General features: G+C 45.0%; 1 protein-coding gene across 5 annotated transcripts in view; it reads right to left on the bottom strand.

Annotated features, from left to right (window-relative positions):
• LAMA3 (laminin subunit alpha 3) overlaps positions 1-22,066 on the bottom strand; it is a 257,294-nt gene that overhangs the window by 145,384 nt on the left and 89,844 nt on the right. For all 5 annotated transcript variants that reach the window (XR_003517036.2, XR_003517037.2, XM_027576786.2 and 2 more), the window contains exons 12-13: positions 16,454-16,588; positions 1,555-1,692 (exon numbers count right to left, since the gene is read on the bottom strand). Coding sequence is in view for 3 of the 5 variants with exons in the window: in XM_027576786.2 (XP_027432587.1) it covers positions 1,555-1,692; positions 16,454-16,588 (273 nt within the window). In the remaining 2 variants the exon portion in view is untranslated. The remainder of the gene's footprint in view (positions 1-1,554; positions 1,693-16,453; positions 16,589-22,066) is intronic.

Below are 22,066 nucleotides of genomic sequence, written 5' to 3'. Positions count from 1 at the left end.
AAGTTTTAAAAGTTTTATTTGTTTTTAAAAACAATGCACCTACATTTGTATTTCTTGATAGATGGGTGGCAAGGACTTTGCATGCAATTCAGAAAAAGGCACACCCCGAATAACCTTTAGGGTCCTTAATTCCCAAAACACCCCTTTTGCCACTTACCTCCATCCCCCTGCCTACTACTCATTTCTGACTGATGATGAAGGAGATTGGGGAAAAGAGATTCCAGAATTTTGAACGTCTTTAGGATTGTCCAGAAGAGGGCAATATTGTACCAAGAGACTTTTTCATTGTCCGCTAAATAGAAGCTACAGATTTGTTTAAGTACATATTTTGGTCAACCAAGACGTAATTCTTTAATTATCACAATCCCCTTGTTACCCACCTGTACTACAATTATTCCTAAAACGAATTAGCTTGTTTTCCTGCCTTAGTCAATACAGTATCACAAGCCCAATAGAATCTCTCTTCAATAAAGGGGGATCTTGCAAAGTCTCAGCATTACTATTATACAGCAGTATGGCTATTAGAAGGAAGAGGGTTTGGGTAAGAATGCCCTAGCCTTCTCGAAAGCAAAATGTCCCCTCTGACTACTGGCTACAGTTTCTACCGGCAAGAAAACCCAGTCTCTTGAGGATTCTTGTGAGTGAGGTTCTGTGGAATCAGGTTGGCGCTGGGGCCCTGTCTTCAGACAGCTCGGAATGCAGAGCTCAGAGCACTACCAAGAGCAGGAAGGAGTCAGAGAAAGCCGTAATCGCCAAGTGGAAAGTCTGGTGCAGCCTTCCTCAAATACCTCTTCTCAACAGGGAAAGGGGCCTCTAAAGTCGTTGCCAGAGCTCCTTGCCCCTGAAGGCTGCATGCCCCCGAGAGCACAGGGAAATGTGACGGGCATCTTATTTCTGTGCCTCCTGCCACAGAGTACGGCAGACTCTCAACGTCTCCTGGCGGGGTGGGGTGGGGGGGGAGGGTATTAAGTAGTGAGGATGGCCCAAGGCAGTGACAATGTTTCCCTCTTGGCTCACTCTTTCCAAACCAGACTCTAGGTCACCCCCCTCCCCTTGCACCTGTGCTGTGTGAGGACAATGCCCCCAGGAGGCGGGGCAGTGACACAGCATAGGTCCTGCTCTGCCTGCTAGCAAGGGGACCTGCTAGAGTCACCCCTCAGGGGATTACAGAACAGCCAGCATCAGTGCTGCGAGCCTGGAACCAGAGAGAAGCCAGGGTGCCTTGGGAAGGGGTCAAGGAACACTTGGTGTAGCTCAAAGGAGTCACCTTGGCCACACTGTTATACACAGGAATTGACATGCAAATCAAGAAATATAAATTTATAATGGGGAGAATTTAAAAAATTTTTTAGGAATAAATCATTTCCGATTTCCTTTGAGGACGCGTTATCGGATACGTGCATTTTCAACAGACACAAACTGGGGAGGAACCAGGAAGATGAGGGTCAAATGTGTAAAGGCGACCAGTGGTGGGTCCCCCAGGCGTGTCTGGGAGTCTGGCTGCACACATTTCAGAAAGGAACCCGCCCTCTGGAATTCTGATGTCTTCCCTACCTTGGCAGTGAGGGAAATCATAGGCTCCTGAGAGACACCTGTCACACCGCTGTCCTGTAATCCCTGGAAGGCATTCACATTGTCCCGTCACCGGGTTGCAGGGCGTCTGGTAGGAGCCAAGGACTGAACACTGGCAGGCTGGATGAAAAGACATCTGTCAGACCCAGGGCAGCGGGGTGTGGGGCCTGGATAGAGCACGGCGGTGGGCCAGAGAGACCCAAATGCAAGTTCTCGCTATGGGATTGGTTCAGAGAGGCACAGCTAGGTAGTGACAGACCCAGAGCATTTACCACCACTCCACCCTCCCACTTTATATTCCTCCATCCAGCAGACTTGGATCAAAGGCCTACTACGCTCAGTGGCACCAGGACTAGATGTGGGGGTGGAGGTAATTAGGAAAAACACACATTCCCTGACTCAGAGAGCTCAAAACCCAGAAGAGGGGCCAGGGAGTTATTGACATAGTATGAAGCACCTCCCCCGCCCCCACCACTGCCAAGAAGCTGTAAGAGAAATGAAGACTCATGCCCAATGCCACTCAGCCGGCTCTTGGCAAATAGCAGGACAAGGCCTCCGATCTCCTACTGCCTTCTGGGTCAGAGTTCTTTCACAGCCCCTTGTTACCCACCACCCCCCCACCGGGGCCTATCTGCAGAGATCATGTCCCCACCAAGGGGCACATTATTGAGGAAGCGTTCTTGGGTGCTGTGATAGTTAATTTTCATAATGCCAACTTGGCTACACTATGAGGCTCAGATGTGTGGCCAGCATCAATCTAGATATTGCTGTGAACATTGTTTCTTCTTTTAAGATATAATTAATATTTCAATCAGTTGACCTTGAGTCAAGCAGATCACCTTCCACAATGAGGGTAAGACCTCATCCAATCAGCCGAAAGCCTTAAGAGAAAGACAGAGGGTCCCAAGGAAGAAGGAACTCTGCCCTCAGATTTGAACTTGCAACATCAGTTCTTCCCTGGGTCTTCAGCCCACCAGCGTGCCCTGCAGATTTTAGACTCGCCAGCCCCCACAATCATGTAAGCCAATTCCTTAAAATAAATCTCTCCCCATACACACACACACACACACACACCTACATCCTATTGGTTCTGTTTCTCTGGAGAGCCCTGATTAACATAAGCTCTTTCTGCTATTTCTGTCTTAAAGTAAAGTGAATACAAAAACACTGGCCCAGTGCCCTAACCAGCCCAGCCGTGGCAGCTCCAACCAGCATAATGTGGGGGACATGGTCCCTGGCTCCTCGGGCCACAGACGTTGTCCTCAGGAAACACAGTTACCCTCCAGAGGTGAAAACAAAGACCCAGCCTTAAAGGCCCGCACATTGTTTTAAATCACAAATTCCTCAGTCTGGCATCACACGTCTCACTTCAATCCAGCTAGCAGGGACAGCTGCCAAATTCCAAACCCAAACTTCAACACTGGTAGCCCCTCCTCCCTCTTGGAAATGCTATAATGTCTTACAAACACTCTCATGCTGCTCTTTGTGTCAGTCCAGGTCCTTTAAAGTTTCTGGAGTATTTTTACCTCTCGCCACCTCCTCATTGTTTCAGCTTTAAGACATTTTTACCCCCAAAGAGTATACAAACTAAGGACAGTCAAGCTCCAAAGGGACAAGGAGTGTGTCTGTTATGCTCCCCAATGTCTTCCAGCATCACATGCAGCCCTGGTCCCAGTATATGTTCCTATTTGTTCACTGAAAGAACACGTAACTACTGAAATCTTCCCCAGGTCCACCCTGTGCGGGCATGCATTCCCTTACTGAATCCTGCAGCACTGCCAAGAGACAGGTATTGTATGAGTAACGCCGTCCTCTTCTCCATCAGTAAAGAAGCTCATCGGATGAGATGAGGCTCCACAGACACCATGTAAATCACAAGGTAAACATTGCTCCTTATTGCTTCCGGGATGCAGACGCTACCCAGGACTTTGGAGCTTTTCCTTCTGTTGGAAAAGCAGGCTGGCACCTTCTCCAGTCAAAGCCACAAAGCCGGCAGCTGGTAACACAGCACCTACTACCACCCACCTTTCTGGTTACCTGGGCATCGGGCAGATTCAATCTACAGAAAATTCTCAGGTTTCTTCCAACCAACCACCTCGATGTTCTCCTAGACAAAAACTGAATTACAAAGTGAAGGACCAGCTCAAGACCCAATGGCACTGAACATGGCTTCAGACTTCTCCCCACACCCAGCCCTAGGGTTTTGTCTCCCTTCTTGGGAAAGTGGGGAGGGGTCTCCCGGGAGCATCCTGAGCCATAAACCTTCCCTGCAGCAGCATCCATCATTAGCTGGGCCCATCTGGCCTCTTCTTTTGTTTGGTTTGTCTGATTCATGGGACTATGCTGACAGGTAGGAGGTTAGTCTTGCACTGGCAACCTATTTATAGTTTTCTAAGGAAAGATCTGTCACCACAACCCAAGGACTACAGCAAACTCCAATAGGGACAGTTCCTGGCCCCGGGTCAGGTCAGTGTGGTTGAGGTTTGGGGGCAGCTCCACTTAGCACCCCTTCGGTTCCAAGGCATGGGAGAACCACTTGTTTCCACAACCCACACCCTCCTAGCCTCTGTTCTCAGTGCTGACTAGTTCCTGCCAGCAAACTGCACCAGGAAAGGAAGGGAGAGGGAGGAGAAGCATGAGGGAGAGGAAAACAGGAATGAGGGATGGAGGGGAGAGGAAAAGCTGGGGGTGTGGTGGGAGGAGGAAAAGGGGGGAGCAAACCCCCCAAATGACCAAGTTAACTGAGAGAATTATAGTTGTATGCTGTAATTGAAGATAAAGAGGTGAACCAGATATCAACGTAAACACAAGTTTTAAATACATATAGACAATTCTCCAATGGGGTCTCCTATCTATGATTTGACTTTCCCCTATGAAAAAGAAAACTGCAGGGCACTTGCGTGAGTTGAAATTAAAATAAGAATATGGCACTGTATTTAGAGAGGTCTGGAGCAAATTAAGTTAATGCGAAACATGAATGCAGAACTGCTGTTGGCAAGAACAACTTAGAAGGGTTTTAAAATTCCTCCTCAAGATTTTTTAAATCTTTGAAACAATATAGAGCAAAGCCGTAAGAACATTTTTTTTGGCTAGAATATACTGGACCATCTGATGTAGCATTTGGGGTCATGTTGATTTTATTCTAAAATTCAGTGGCCAATCAGTTTTGTCTTAAGAAAAAAAAAAAAACAGAGATTAAAAATACTGTGTTGGACCTCACTGTTAGACTAAGCTCAGATTTCAGTGAGTCTGAGTCTCGGGCACTAGCCTCAAAGCCGCCCCCAAGGGAAAATTGTAAAAGATCACAAAAGCTGTTAGAAAAAGGAAAGAGCAAGAGAAGAGAGACTATCACAGACAGAATTCTTCCAGAACCTAGCGGTCCAAATGGAACCACAAGCTTCAAGGTACACGCTTACACCATGCCAGGGATACGGTGGATGATGCATTTCCTGCAAAACTTGGCAAACAGGGGTGGTAGGCTCCTCTGAGGCTGGATGTGCTCTGGCAGGGTCCACTGAGACAGGACTTGAGGTGATCTGCTCCCCCCTCATCCCCCTGCTGGAGTTCCAAAGCCTGAACAACACTTTCTCCCGCAAGGGCATGGGACTAGTGTACACAATGAACCTGCCCCTCTGCCTCATTATGTGAGCCTTTCCTTCCACTTGAGCCATGACTTTGAACCACAGCCAGAACCCAAAAGAGACCGGCCGCACACAGTCACCCAGGGAGCCAGGGAGCACCTGCTGCTCTCCCCCGGCCCCACTCTGCAGCCCTTGGCACACCTTCTCAGTCTTGTGTTTCCCTGGCCTGCCTTTTGGCCAGTGAGCTCAGATGACTTTGGTTGACCTTTGGAAGCAGAGCTCCAAACCAGCTGTACCAAAAATATAAATGAGAAGATACATTCTTATTTTTCTTAAATCCAGACTCTATCATTTAAACAAGGAATGTGGCATTATGCACAGTGGCTGATTGAAGAGTTTTCTTATCAGGTGTCATCTTCTTAGGAAAGAAAGATGCTACAGTTAAACCTCATAGGTATTCCTAATCTCTTATAGGACTGGTCACTTTGGGGAACTAGGTTTTCTCCGATTGCTGATGATTTTAGCAACACACAGTTCTGCCACCCTGTTTTGGTTACGGCATCCTGATTTTGCAGTGGCGGGATGGTGGTGAGGGTGGAGCAGTTCTTCTCCTTCCTCCACCGTACTGTTCAGACTATGGACGTCACCGTGGTTCCCTGGATGTGGGGAGACTCGGGCTTGGCCAGTCAGAGCACAGAATGCCACGGCCATGGGCTTGGTTCAGGAATGGGCACATGATCCAGTCAGAACAGACTTGGCCTGGAGGAATGCATGCTCTTTTTCCCTAGACTTGAACCTGGAAGGATGAATGTCAGTCTGGTCAGGCTGCTGTAATAAAATACCATAGGCTTGAACATTCTCACTGTTCCAGAGGTTGGGAAGTCCAAGAGCAAGGTACCAGCTGCCAGCAGATTCGGTTCCTGGGCACTCTCTTCCCGGCTTTTGGACAACCGCCTTCCTCCTGTGCCCTCACATGGCAGAGAGAGTGTCTGTAAAACTCACTGGTGTCTCTTCTTAGAACGACACTAACCCTGTCAGATCAATGGTCCAACCTTTGACCTCATGTAACCTTAATTACTTCCTTACTCCAAATACAGTCCCCTTGGAGGTTAGGGCTTCAACATATGAATTTGAAGGGGACACAATTCAGTCCATAGCAACGTATGTCTAGTATGTCTAAGAAGTGTCAGCTACCATCTTACCACCACCTGGGACCTCAAAATGAAGCCAATCTACAAGACAGCAGGCTTGAGAGATGGAGAAAAACAGACCCTGCCAACATCTTCTGAGGATCAACCTGTTCCTGAAACCAAATATGCCCAGAACTATTCAATTACAACAAATAAATTCTTTTTGCCTTAAGCCAGGTTAGGTTACATTTTCTGTCACATGAAACTATGGAGTCAAAATTGACTCATCAATCACCAAAATATTCTCATTTTAAAAGTACTCTTACCAAATAGTGCTCTTACCAAAATGTCTGATGTATCTTCCTTCCTCCTGAAACACATATTCAGACGTAATTTCACTACTACACCATGATCCAGAGCCATTATTATGGTATTCATTTCCTTATTCTAACAGTGACATCCTCTGTACCTCCTGAGTTGAGGAGGATTATCTGCTCTTCACCAAATGGTCCCAAGCTGCTATACTGCTTCAGTTTCATGTCTGCTTTGGTTTCCTCCCTTACTGTCAGTGTGTTGCCTTAGCAATTTTCCCCTCCCTTCTAATTTTATGTTTCTAATTCACCATGGGTGTGGCTTAGAAAACAACCAAACTTAGCACAATTATTTAAAAAAAGAGAGAGAGAAAGAGAGAGAGACATAGGTAGAGAGGGCCTATGAGATTCTTCTAGTAGTGAAATGCATGGATTTTAGTGCGGATCTTTGGAAGTGTCCTTTTTCACTTTACAGAGGCAATTGGGGGCTGAGGGGTCTTATTGCCCCGTTCTCTCATTTTAGCTCCAGATGCATGAGCAAGATAAACAAATTCCATCTAGATGGAATAATACTGTACTGCAGTTCAAAGAATGAGGGCATATATTTAAAAAGTCATCTTTTTTTTAAGCGGAAAAAAAAAAATGACCAGGGACGCCTCGGTGGCTCAGTTGGTTAAGCGACTGCCTTCGGCTCAGGTCATGATCCTGGAGTCCCGGGAATGAGTCACGCATCGGGCTCCCTGCTTGGCGGGGAGTCTGCTTCTCCCTCTGATCCTCCCCCTCTCATGCTCTCTCTCTCTCTCTCAAATAAATAAATAAATAAGAAAAAAAAATGACCAGAGTTTGAGGTTTATTATAGAAATCCATGTTTCAATAGGCAGAGCATTAAAAATAATCACAGCTCCTATAAGCAAATCAGAATCATGGCGTCCCTTTAAAGAAACTGCAGATTAAGCCATATTAAGGTGCAACTGAATGTCATATAATTCATGTATTGAAAAAGCACAGCTGCTGTAACTAAACCCGTGGCTCTTTTCTACTTCACTCAGTGCTGATGATTGTCCCCCTGCACCTACATGAATATGCTAGCAAGTTCTAGAGCTTTTCAGCACTCTCTTAGGTAAGGGAGCAATCATTAAGTCAAAACCCAGTTTAAGGTCAAATCTCAGGACATTAACATTTATATTCTCCCTCCTTCTTCCTGGGTTTAAGGCAAAAGAGTAAAGAAAGACTATGGATTAAAGATGAAACAGGGGATGCATCTCAGATGAGTTCCTCATGCCCTTTGGTCCTTACTCCTGTCCTATAGAGAAAGTATAAAAAATAAGACAGAGTGGTTGCTTGCCCCCTGAACAGGTTTAGGAAGGAATTATGCAATGTAAACTGGCCCAAGTGAAACGTAATCAGATGATTGCTGCAATCTACTGAGCAACAGTTTCCAGGTGAAAGAGGGATCCTAAATTCACCCAAATACTCCATGATTTTCAGACAGTAACTATTTGAAAGTCTGAAGCCACAAAACCAAAGAGTAGAATTAAAGAAAAGTGACCAACTACTCAGAATCATAGACAAAATCCTCCAGGATTACATAACACGGTAGCTTTCAATTTTTTTTTTAGCTACATCCACAGTAAGAAATAAATTTTATGATGTACTGTATGGTGACTAAAATAACATAATTTAAAAAAATAAAAATAAATTTAAAAAATTTTTAAAAAGAAATAAATTTTACACTGTAACCCAATAAACATACACAGAGATTGACAGATGATAAAGATGTAGAAACAATGATATTTATTATTATAGGAGATAACTATGAACAACAAGAAATTTGCAAAACAGTTCTTTACTGCTTAGAATGCATATTCTATTCTATTCTATTTTATTCTATTCTATTCTATTCTATTCTATTTCATTTTAATGCTGGTCCATACTCACTGAATTGATTTCTCCGTGCACTGATGGTGACCTGCAGTGTGAAAAATGCAGTCTGAGAAGCATAGTCTTCATGCTTTTTGAGGTCCTGGGACCTCTAGCTGCTGCAGATGTGAAGGAAGAGAATATAATTCCTAAAGGTACACCGGGATGAGGGTCAAGAAATGTGGTGTTACTCATCACCCTGCAACTACCTAGCTTTCCCTGCATCTCAGGTTAGTAAAATAGGTAATTTCAATTTCTTTTAACTCCAAAATTCTAATGCATATCATTTTATCACTGTTGTAAATAAGATACCAGGAGAGATGGGTGCAAATTTCCAGAGAGATAAGGCTGATGTGTGTCTGGAGAGGCAATACCCTGCTTTCATGTGCTGGATTCCCCCACCCTTATCTTTTTGAAAAAGAGGTTTATTGAGATACTATTCATATACCATACAATTTATCCATTTAAAATGTACAATGTTTTTTAATGTATTCAAAAGGTTGTGTAACCCTCAGCATGATCTAATTTTAGAATCATTTTTGTCCCCCCCAAAAGAAACCCCATACTCATTATCAGTCAATCCCCATTGCCCCATCCCCACCACCCCACCCACCTCCATCCCAGCCCCAAGCAACCACTAATCTACTTCCTGTCTCTATGAATTTGTCTGTTCTTGACATTTCATATAATGGAATCATGCAATATGTGGTCTTCTGTGACTAGCTTCTTTCACTTAGCATCATGTTTTCAAGGTTCATCCAAGTTGTGGCATGTATCCATACTTCTTTCTTTTTTTTCCCAATAATATTCCATAATATGGAGAAACTACATTTTATTTATCCGTTCATCAGCTCATGAACATGTAGTTTGTTTCCCCTTCTTGGCTACTCTGACTAATGCTGTTACAGACATTGGTATACAAGCTACTGTGTGGTTGTGTATTCTCATTGCCTTTGGATATATACCTAGGAGTAGATTTCCTGGATCATACGGTAACCCTAGGCTTAACATTTTGAGAAATAGCAAAACTGTTTGCAAAATGGCTGTATCGTCGTGCATTCCCACTAGCACTGTAGGAGGGCTCAAATTTCCCCACATCCTTGCCAACCTTTGTTACAGCCTGCCTTTATAGTGGATAGGAAATGATATTTCATTGTGCTTTTAATTTGCATTTACCTAATAACTGATGATGTGGAACATCTTTTCATGTGCTTATTGGTCCACTGTAGATCTTCTCTGGAGAACTATTTATTCAAATATTCTGTCCATTTTTTAATTAGGTTGTCTTTTAATTAGAATGTTGTAAGAGCTCTTTAGATATTCTTGATACTATATATCTGTGCCTTATCAGACACATGATTTGCACATACTTTCCTTCATTCAATGGGTTGTTTTTTCACTTTCTTGATAGTGTCCTTTGAAACACAAAGGTTTTTAAAGTCCAGTATCTGTTTTTTTCTTTTGTTGCCTGTGCTTTTGGTGTCAAATCTAAAAAATTATTGCCTAACCTAAAGTCACAAAGATTTACATCTATGCTTTCTTCTAGGAGCTTTACAGGCTAATAAGCTCATATATCTGGGCTTTTGATCCACTGGGCTTAATATTGGTATATGGTATGCTGTAGAATCCACTCACATTTAATGTTGTTATTGATACAGTTGGGTTTACTTCTGCCATTTTGCATTTTGTTTTCTACATGTTTCATATCTTTTTGTTTTGCTATTCCCCTTTTATTGCCTTCTTTTGTATTAAATGAATATTTTCTAGCATCACATTTTACTTCAACGTTTTTAATTTTTTGTTATTGTCTTAGTGGTTGCTCTAAAAGTTGCAAAATACATCTTCAAAGCATCAACTTCAGATTTATACTAACTTAGTTCCAGTGACAATATAGACCTTACTCCTACATAACTCCATTCTTTCTCTGTTTTTGTGCTGTTACTGCTAGACGTATTACGTCTAAATACGTCAAAACCCAACAATACATTGTTATACTTATTTATATAATCTATATCTTCTAAAGAAGCCAATAGAAGAAAAAAGAGAACATACATATGTATAGAGTATCTTAATAAACTTTCTTATTTATCCCTTCTGGTTCTCTTCATTTCCTGCCATAGATGTGATGTCACTTCCTTATTCCAATCTGTAACTTCATTCTCACCCATCTCCTCTGTGCTATTACTGTTAAACATATTACATTTCTGTATGGGATAGGCATACACACACACACGTGTGTTTATGTATATATATGCTATGTATGTTATAGGCCCACCTAACAGACATACGTGTATGTGTGTGTGTGTACAGTCTTGTGCAATTTCTTTTAAAATCAATCAAGACAAGAAAGGATAAAAAATATGCAATTATACTATATTTTCTAATACTTACTATTATGGATTGAATTATGTGCCTCCCAAATTCATATGTTGAAGCTCTAACTGCTGATGTGACTGTAATTGGATATAGGACCTTTAAGGGGGTAATTAAGGTTAAATGAGATCATAAAGGTGGGGTCCTAATCCTACAGGACCACTATTCTTTTAAGAAAGGCAGAAATAACAGAGATTTCTCTCTCTCTTTCTTTCTGCCCACACAGAGAGGAAAGAACATGTGACAATACAAGGAGAAGGCAGCTGTCTGCAAGCCAGGAAGAGTACTCACCAGAAATCAATTTTCTTTCTTTTTTTTTTTTTAGAGAGAGAGAGAGAGCATGCACCCACACACAAGAGTATGGGGAGGGGCAGAGGGAGAGGGAGAGAGACTCTCAAGCAGACTTCATGCTGAGCTCGGAGCTGGAGGTGGGACTCGATCCCACAACCCTGAGATCACAACTGGAGCTGAAATCAAGAGTCCTCGGCTCCACCCACCGAGCCACACTGGTGCCCCCCCCCCCGAAATCAATTTTCTAGCACCCTGATCTTAGAATTCTAGCCTCCAAAACCATGAGAAAATGAATGACTGTTGTTTGGGCCACACAGTCTGTAGTACCCTGTTACGGAAGTCCAAGCAGACCACTACACCTACCTCATTACCTTTACCAACACTCTATATTTGCAGGTGGACTCCAACTACTGTCTGGCATCACCTGCTTTCAGCCTTGAAGAACCCCCTTTACTATTTCTTATAAGGCAAGTAGGCTACCCTCAAATTCTCTCTTTTTGTTCATCTGGGAATATCTTTATTTGGATTTCATTTTGAAAGATAATTTTGATGGATATAAAATTCTTGGTTGACCAAATTTTCCTTTCAGTTCTTAGACTGTGTGGCCCCACTGCCTTGTAGGCTGCATTGTTTCAGATGAGAAATCGGGTAGCATTCTAACAGATTCCCTGGCATGGACTGAGTCATTTTTCTTTTGCTCTTGTAAGACTTTTTTCTGTCTTCCAACATTTAAACCATGAAGTCTGAGTATGGCTCTCTTTGCAGATATTCTGCTTGGAATTCATTAAACTTCTTCAGTGTGTAGATTGTTTTTCATTAGATTTGGGGAGTTTTCTGCCATTATTTCTTAGACTATGTTTTCTGGCCCTTCCTCCATCCTCTCCTTCCAGTACTCCCATTACATGGATGTTAGTGCACTTTGGTGTCTCCTGTTTCTCTGAGGCTCTGTCCATTTATCTTCATTCTTCTTTTCTCCGTTTTTCAGACTGAATAATCTCTATTGATCTGTCATCAAGTTTGCTGATTCTTCTGCTGGCTCAAATCTACTACTGAATCACTTTGGTGAATTCTTCATTTCAATTTTACTTTTCAACTCCAGAATTTCCATTTGGTTCTTTTATATAGTGTCTATCTCTTCATTGATATTCTCCATTTGATTAGACATTATCATTATACTTTCCTTTAATTCATTAAGCATAGTTTCCATTACCTCTTTGTACATATTTATAACAGCTATTTTGGTCACAGCTAAATCTACCATCTGAGCCTATTCAAAAGCTGTTTCTATTGCCTGCTTTTCACCTGTGTATGGGTCATACTTCCCTGATTCTTTGCATATCTCTCTTTTTATTTTTGAAAACTGGACATTCTAGGTGACATATAAAACACTGGCTACCACAGGAATTGTTCTTTGTTTGCTTAGTTGGTTGGTTGTTTAATGATGTGGATGAATTAGTTTTGCAAGTTCTGCTTCCCCTCCAATGTCCAGCCTCTGATGTTCCCACTCAGACATTCCCCCTTGTGTTTATCTGCTGGCCTGGCTACCCCAGCGGCACCCCTGGATCCACACAAGCAACTGATTGGTTGAACGTTGTGCTTGAACCTGCTTGGCCGGTCAGATTTTTACCCTTTCCCATTACATATGTGTATAGCTTGGAGGCTGCTACCACAGTGTGGAGAATTCACATTTTTCCCTTACATTCAGCCAGGGACTACTAGTTTCGACTTTTCCTCTCTGGTCACTCCTGAGAGGGCACAGCCTTGAGCACCACACAGTTCTAGATAACCATCGATGACTAAGTTAGCTTTTTTAAGCCTGACTCCTTAGGAGTTACCCTGTGTCAGAGCAGCTTATTTGGTCAATGTTTGGTTAGAGGTTGTGCTTAAACCCCTTCTGCCAGTGTGACTACGACCCTAAGGTAATGGATTTGTGCGCAGCATGGGGATGTTTCTGAGTCTTCCCCCGTCTGATTGGACTCCTCCTGAGGAGGTGCAATCTAGCACATGCACACAACCTTCCCAACCTGCAGACTTATCTGTGACATCAGAAGGGCTCTTCTTGGCTGAACTTCCTCTGATTCTCTCTACTAAACTTCCCGCTGCTCTGCCATCCTGCTTATACCAGAGCTACCAGCCTCCTCGTAATTGCTCCACACCAGGATCTACAATGTTTTCTTCAACACCCTCTGGCCCCTTCTATTAAAATAATTCCCTCAGACAGAGCTTCCGAACTCTTTATCATTATGACTTCCCTGTCCTCCAGGCTGTGCCGAGCCCCTGGACCACCAGACTTGAAGCTGAGGACCCGCTTTTCCTGGCATGACACCCGTGCTCTACGAGCAGGCATCGGGCATAGGAGTGGTAGCTCCTGGTCATCTCAGCTTGCCTCTCCTAGCTTGGGACCTCCACTCTATGAGCTAGCTGGGGTGCAGATGATCAGGTTCTAGTATTTTCAGCCTGCAGGGCTTGGTGTAGAGTCTCCACCACACAGGTGGGGCTGGGTGGAGAAAGAGAAGACATGGTCCTCTCTGCTGAGCCTACCTGGAATAGAGCTTCTATAACACAAGCCAGGGGGCAATGAGAAATGCCAGCAGCCTGCCCCTCCTTGGGTGAAACTGTAGCCCCAGAACAGAAATTTAGAAGAAAGTGAACCCCCATCTTCTTGGCTGTCCATGCCCACGGTAGAGCTTCTACAACACACAGTTGGGGTGGAGGGGGTAACGGAGCTCAAATGTCAGACTTGATCTTACTGATATTTAGATTTTCTTAAATAAATGTTTCTTCATTTGCTCTTAGGACAATTTCCAGAGATTTTAAATGATTATTAAAAATTATTTCCCAGCTAAAGTTTTGTTTTGTTGGAGAGAGAGTCCCACTGAGCTCCCTACTCTGCCATTCTGGAAGTCTCACCTTCCTCTGCTCTGTCATGAATACACCTTTGTATTTTCTACCTGTCTTAAAATGAATTAGTTCTAGTAGTGAAGAAGTGTGGAAAAAAGAGCATTCTTAAAATTAATGTATTACTCCTCACCTTTATATCCATAGACACAAAAGCACAATGTGACAGCCTTGCTCAAGGGAATGACTAGGTTGGAATATTTGGAATTCATTCTAGCAGAATGAGGCTGGAGTTGGGGCTGGTAAGGAGGAGGAAAAAAGATAACCTTTGGGATACTTTCAGTCACAAGCATGGCAGCTGAAGCAGAACTAACCTGAATGTCAGCAGATTATTAGAAAATTAACATGAGACATTCTGTCCACGCCTTGCCCCCAAACAGCTTACGTCTACAATATAATTGGGGGAGTGGTCGACAAAACAAAAAGCAGCTAGAAAATGCTTGCCTCAATGAATCATGGAACAGTACATCAAAAACTAATGATGTAATGTATGGTGATTAACATAACAATAAAAAAATTTAAAGAAAATGCTTGCCTGTTACAGGAGGTGAGTGAGATAAACTACCTGGCTGCCCCAACCCTTCTCCAGCTTTTGGTGAAAAGACCTCATTTTCACTGCTCATCATCTTGCCTTCTCCCACCATGAGCTCCTCTGGGCTTGGCCCTCATGGACATCTGAAATGGAGAGTCTCCACTCCCTCTCCCTCCCACTGGTTCCTCACGTGGGGTCTCCAGCTTAAAATAGAAATGTAATCATCCCCAACTTGTGCGCGAAACTTCATGATTTGGGATATCTTTCCGCAGAAATAATACCAGGAGCAAGGACGAGGTTACCATGCAACACTGTGGAGCCAGTTGAACAGAATTTGCCTCTAGTGGGATTCACACAATTTGAACATGAGCATCACCCGTACTGATTATTTCCATGGGAAACGTATTGGGCGCTCCAACCACTAATAGTGAATTTCTCTGGTTGAGGGAGAGTTTCTGTGGCTCCCAGTGGCAAAGGCTTAGACAGCGGGAGCAGAGGATAGAGGTCTGTGGACAGAGTGTGACAGGGGACCAAGAGGAGAAGGGAGCCGTTTCCTTTTCCATACAAATGAGTTCTTCCGAGGCACTAAGAGCTTCACAGTCAGTGTGTCTGTAATCTGCACGATTACGACGCAATTGAGAAACAGAGGGGCTAAGCAACTTGCCCCAAGGGACACCTAGTACGAACCTGGTGTTTCATCACTTTAGCCTCCAGCTCCAGGATTGGGGTTGGGTCGGCCCTGCCTGCACCTGCCTCCCTGGTTTTCTAGTGACTGACGTGGCAGATGAGATTGCTCAATACTGACTGTAGCCTCCAACTGTGCTCAGGGGCTGGCAAGCTCCAAACAGCACTTTCCAGATTCTCCTGGAGTTGGGTTCTGGATGTCTGGATGCCAACTTGGTTTTGCAAATAATTAGTACTCGAATAAGATTAGAAAGGTGGAAGTGAAGAGAAGGCTGCCTTCTGCACCTACTGAGCATTTCCGCAGCTGAGCCCCAACTAGCTTCCCCGGGACCAAGCGATGGCTGTGGAGGCAGCAGGACTGGTCCTTCTGTCCTGGAGCTGTGCTGCTGCAATCCAGGCATAATGCTCAGCCTTTCTATTGGGAGCCTCCTTGAAAGCCCCGCCTGGAGACTGCCCTCCAGCCCTTAATGACTGAGCTGAGCACCTAAGGACCGATTGCAAGTCCCTGTCTGTTTATAACACCTAGAGGAGTATTCAGTTCCTGCCTTGAGCCCTGACTGGTAATCCTCTCTTCTTCTCTTCCCTCCCTTTCACTGCTGGGGTAAGAACAACGGCAGGCTGTGGATCAGGAGGCAGAGGAACACTTGGGCAAGTTCATTCATTCATTTGCTCATTCACCCAACACTCACTACATTCCTCTTTTGCTCTAGGGACTGGGTCAGACACCTCCTCTTCCCACCCTCCATCTCCTTCGGCGACTCTTACCAGGACACAGAACAAGTAGTGGGGAGAAATGAGTGGTTTCATGCTTGCTGGTCCCTCTCCCTGGAATCCTGCCTCCTCTCCTCCTCTGCCCATCAGGCTCCTAAACACTGCTCAGCTACCACATCCCTTCCAGAGTCAGGATTCCCACCCAGGGAAGCTCCAGAGCCCATGTGCTTACCACCGAGCAGGAGGAGGGGTAGGGTGGGAAAGACAAAAGAAGGGAGGTGACATGGCCCAGGTAGGGGGACAGTCACCTGTAACACGCATATATAAGCCAGGGGCTCCCTGGCTAACCTGCAGGCCACACAGCTGTGCCAGCAAGTGCTTCCGCATTTCCTCAAGAGGAAACTGATCTCAAGGGACAGATGATCACTGTGCTGTGTGCTGCCCCCTTACCTTGGCAAATAGGGAATGAGTAGAAACCCAAGCGGCAGGCATCACACCGAGGGCCCTCGACCCCAGGGCGGCAAAAGCACCTTCCGTAGGCATCACATATTTGGGGGAGAACACCTTCCAAGTCACAGTCACACCCTGCAAGGAGAAAGGACTCTCAGAAGGGGGCCTCCAGTCTCCTTCCTTTCTCAGTTCCTGCCTTCCCTCGGGTGTCTGTCATGTAAACATAGATAATGAGTCATCTATGGCTTCTAGACATTCTTGACCAAGAACACTACACGTTAAAGGGAAATAAACAAACATGAAGTAAAGGTCTGGGATGCCATTAAGAAACATCTAGGGTGGGCACTCGTTTGCAAAGCAGCTACAATCTTTCAACATCTACCCCTGGGGAAACACTTTGCTTTTTTTTTCCAAATCAGAGCCTTATGCAGTAAAACTTCAATTTAATAGATTCCTATCTCACGACCATAATTAACATATTTCTACCTTCCACCATTTTTTAGAAGAAAAGAAACTAACATAAATTCAGCCCTACTATGTGCCAGCCGTGGCTTTCGGGGGGCTACGCTTGGGTTGTCTTGCTTAACCCTCCAGGCACAAGGCCTTCCCAGCAGCCAGGCTGCTTCCTATCCCTCCAACCAGCACTTCCCTGCCTCAGGACCTTTGCTCTGGCTGTTCCCTCCACCTGTAATGCGCTCTCCTGGTTCTTTCTTGTCCCTTAGGTCTTAGTTCAGAGTCAGCTCCTGGGAACACCTTCCCCAACCCATTTGCATGAGCAGGCTCCCTCCTTCCTTCTCCTCTATCTTAACTACGCTGGTCTTTCACAACACTTTTTTTTTTTAATTTTATTTATTTATTTTGAGAGAGAGAGAGCATAAGCGGAGGCCGGGGGGGCGGGGGGAGAATCTCAAGCAGACTCCACGCTCTGTGCAGAGCCCGGCATGGGGCTCCATCCCAGGACCCTGAGATATGACCTGAGCTGAAACCAAGAGTTGGACTCTTAACAGATTGAGCCAACACTTTAATTACTGAAATCACTTAATGGCCTCATGACTTGTGCTCTGACCCATAGAAGCAAGTGAAAATGCTCTGGTGCGACTTCTGAGCCCAGGTCACAACAGGTTTTGCGGTTTCCATTCTCACCCTCCAGGAACCCTGAGACCACCATGTGAGTCCACAGGAAAGAGAAAATTTGACTGTCAGGTACAGTCTGGGCATTAAAACCAAGCATTGGAATTCAATAAGATACTTGAACTTTATGTTGGCTTCAAGGCCCGAAGAATCCTGATTTACAACCACCTATAAACAGAAAAGAAAGCATCTAGTACCTATGCATTTTTTTAAGTTGTTTCTGAAATTCACTTTTCAACATTTCTTCTTCCTTACGTAGCAAATCATCCCACACAGAGTCAGAAACCTGGAGGCCCCCCTCACGACTCCCTGACCCTCACTTCCCCACACCTCACCATCAGGTCATAGTGATTATAGCTCAGGAAAGTCTCTGGAATCTTCCCCTGCTTCCAGAGTTCTAGAGCCTTCGTTCAGGGCCTCATCCTCATTCGCCTAGATTATTTTGAGAGCCTCCTAACCAGGCTGACTGCTTCCCATCTTGCCCCTTCCAATCCATTCTCCATAACGGTGTCAAGACTGATCTTTCTAAAACACCAACCTTCTCATACCATTTTCCAGTTTAAATTCCTCAAAGGTGAGACAATGCCTTCAGGACACAACCCAACGTCTGACATGCGTGACATCGTAAGCCTAGGAAAAGCGTCCCTTCTCAAGATGCTTTTCTGACACTTGCCGTACAATGGTCACCGTAAAGATACAAATCTTTGGCGTCCTCCATGGATATGGCGCCCCTGCAGATGGGGTGCAGCTGCGCCCTGCAACCCACACAGCTGAGCCTGGCTGTCGGCTCTTGTCTTTCCCTAATCTTCTCCTCTTCCTGAACTTCTCCCCCCACCACTGACTCAGCCCCAGTGACCTACCTGCCGTCCCACTCCTGTCCCCATGCCTTCTCTCAGCTGTCCCTCTGCCTGGATAACTCCGTCATGCCCCACGACTCAGAGCCTTCTCCCGCTCTGGGGAAGCTTCCCCACAGCTCCCACCCTCCTCCTTCCTGCCTGCCTCCCTCCCTCCCTTCATTCTGTAAGGACACCCCTCCTGCTGGCTTCCCCCCTTTGTGTTCTCGCCCAGACTTAGCATTAGCTCCTGCTGTTTTAACAGTTTACCTGCCTGTCTTCCCTAGGAAGGAGAGTCCAGGGAGCAGGGAGTGTACCTAGTACAGAGGAGGCACTTAGGGAATGTTTAATGAATGAAAAACACACTAAATATACTCTTGAATACCTTCAATTCTTTTTAGTAAACACCATCCCTTGAATTCTATTGTATAGGCATCCACACAGAGCCTCCAACAGAGATACCAGGATTTGCCTGTCCGTCTTTAAGCCTTATCTGACAGGTCTCTGCAACAACAGCGACTGGCCCACCTGCCAAGCAGATGACATGCCTGGCCCCAGGGAAGGACACAGCCAGGAAAGCATGTCCTAACGGCTGTGGCCCCCACCTCTGAGTTCCCATAGTGAATGTGTCCTCCAGCCCCAACCACACTGACCTCAAAGCTCTGGCAAAGGCAAGCAGCTAATTATAAAGTGACTGGAGGGACTCAAACCCTTTTCATGATATTTGTCAACAAACCTCCTGGGCACCCATGTCTTCAGGCCCCATGGGCATAATCGTCCCCAGATCGCCTCGATCTCCTAGGTCAAGTTTCTGCAGCTGCTGTTTTGCTGTTCCCCGCTCTTTGAACTTGGAGGCATAAACATGTGCATGTGCCTAGAGTGTATGTTTTGCATACGCTATCATTTTCAAAGGGAGCCCTTGAAGATGTGTCCATGATACACTGACTTCCTAGAAATAAATCTTAAGTGGATATAAATGATCCCTTGGACCCAGAAAACCTCAGTGATATCCAAGGTCATGAAATATAATAAAAACAACCTGAAAACATTCTGATCTGCAAAACTGCTCTGTTCTTTTGCTTCACGTCATCCTGTCTGGAACTGAGCATATGGATTTTCCAGTGATGTGGTTCTCAATCTTGGCTGCACTTCGGAATCTCCTGGTAAAATACAATTGCCTGGGTACAGAATCCTAAACCCTGAAATTCTGATATAATCTCACAATCTGTAAAGTATGGTCTGAGAACCAAATCCATCCTGTTTTAGTAAATAAAATTTTACCGGGACACAGCCTAGATCTTTCATGTACATGCTGTCTACGGTCGCTTTCCTGGTACAACAGCAACATCGAGTATTTGCAACTTCGCCTACAAATCCAAAAACATTTATCATCTGACCATTTGGGGGTAACAGTTTGTCAACCCCTAAATGGGATTTCCAGTAACGAGAGCAGTGGTTCCTAACAAGAGACATACATCAGTATCATCTGGAAAACTTGTTCAAAATACAATCCTGGACTTCATTCTGGAAAACTAGATTAGGATCTGGGGTGCTACAGAGGAATTTCTACTTTGTAAAAGCAAGGGATTCTAAAACACAGTCCTGTTTAAGAACCACTGTACTAGGGGTGCCTAGGTGGCTCAGTCGGTTAAGCATCTGTCTTCAGCTCAGGTCGTGATCTCAGGGTCCTGGGATCAAGCCCCATGTTGGGCTCCATGCTCAGCGGGGAGCCTGCTTCTCCCTCTCCCTCTGCCTGCTTCTCCCCCTGCTTGTGTTCTCTCTCTCTCTGTCAAATAAATAAATAACATCTTAAAAAAAAAAAAAAAAGAACCACTGTACTAGAAAACATGGAAACATGAAACACCAATGGGCCTTAATGAATTAAAATTCTCAGGGGTAGGAGGGTGCTCAGTATTAGCCAGTGTTCTGCATCTTCTGATGTTTGAGCTTCTTTTTGTTTTGTTTTTAAGATTTATTTATTTTAGAGAGAGAAAGCGAGCATGAGTAGGAAGGGCAGAGGGAGAAAGAAGGAATTCTCAAGCAGACTCCCTGCTGAGCAGGGAGCCCGAGGTGGGGCTCGATCCCAGGATCCTGAGATCACGACCTGAGCTGAAACCAAGAGTCAGATCTTCAACCAACTGAGCCACCCAGGTGCCCCGAGATGTTTGAGCTTCTCATGTTCACTGCTGGGAGTCAGGCCCCAAAGTGTATGTTTTTAAAATGCAATAACAAAAGACCAAATTGAAGTGATATGTGTGCATTCAAATTCCCAAACAGATCTTACTGCACTCATTGAAACTTCTTTTCCCTGAGGTGGTGTTCTAAGACTTCCCTTGTATTTTGTAACAGATGTCTGAACATCCCTTCAAATTCAATTAGATTTCTTCCCCCCTGCCCCAAGTCACTGCCAGTCTTACCTGGGGAGGAAAAGGAATTGAATAACAAAAGGATTACTGGAAACAGTAAATGGGAGATCTAAGACATTCTTGTGGAAGAAAACCCAAGATGCGTGGTGTAATCAAGGCTCAAAAGCTGAGTTCCACTCTAGTCAATGAAGAAACATTAAGGAAACATTTGCAGACAGCCACTATGGTCAGGATCCCACCCGCTACGGGCAGGGTAGATACTGCAGGAATTAGAAGCATAGCTGCTGTCCTCAGGTGACCAAGTGTCTGGTGAAGGCTTACGGAAATAACTCCGCGTAACAACACAGAGCACCATGGTTTGGCCAGAGGAGCTGGCTATGCGCACGTAAGCCCTCTGCGCTGCCCCCAAATCCTACAACATTCCCCAAGCCCATGCTCTCCCCCATATCCCAGGATGACACTTTCATACCTTCTATATCTTCAACGCTACAGCTTCCTCCCCAACCTCACCTCCTGCCCTGACCTTGAAACTTATTTCACAGAGAGAAAAAAGGAACAGCCAGAAGAGAGGGTCTCTAAGTTCCCATCACAGCATCCGCCTGTCCCTCCCCCAGCCCCGCACTTCGCCTTGTCTTCTGCAGCCTTGAGCTGCTATATTGTTACAGAAGAAATGGAAGTCTTCTGTGGAAAAGAACTCTCTAGAGACCATCTTCTTGTCTGGTCCCAAGTGCCCCTTCTCTGCCCACCCACACACTGGACACACCAGGAGGAGGGGCAGGTGTACTCACACACCCCTGGTACTCACTCCCTTCCCTCGTCATGTGACCATCAGGCTGCTACTGGTGCCCTGGAGGGGGTGAGAAGCTCAGTGGGTGAGGTCAACATGGTCCAGATGGGGCACAGTCATGGGCTGTGTGCGTGTGCTGTGCCTGGATGTTGGAGCAGTGTGCCTTCCTGAGTGGGTGTGTCCTTGCGTGTGCTATTGTGGGCTTACCTAGAACACTGCCCCCAGCTCCAGAATCAAATCTCAAGACCTAGAATATTCCTCGTATGGGTTAGTTTATATCTACAATGTGAAAGGCTCCCCCGCCCCTTAAAAGTAGCACCCTTGTGCAGGGCGCAACCCTGCATATCATAATCTAACATATCAGAGATTTCATTTTTTAGTGGTTTGTATATATTTTTGTTATTGTATGAGTCCCTCCACTGGAATATAAGCTATAGGAGAGCTGGGGACTTTTCTCTATTCTGTTCACTGCTAAGTCCCCAGCAGCCAGAATGGT

Source organism: Zalophus californianus, chromosome 14 (assembly GCF_009762305.2).
Source record: "Zalophus californianus isolate mZalCal1 chromosome 14, mZalCal1.pri.v2, whole genome shotgun sequence".
Taxonomy (NCBI): Eukaryota; Metazoa; Chordata; class Mammalia; order Carnivora; family Otariidae; genus Zalophus; species Zalophus californianus.
Note: the sequence above shows the minus strand (reverse complement) of the source record. Positions and strands in the feature narration are given on the sequence as shown.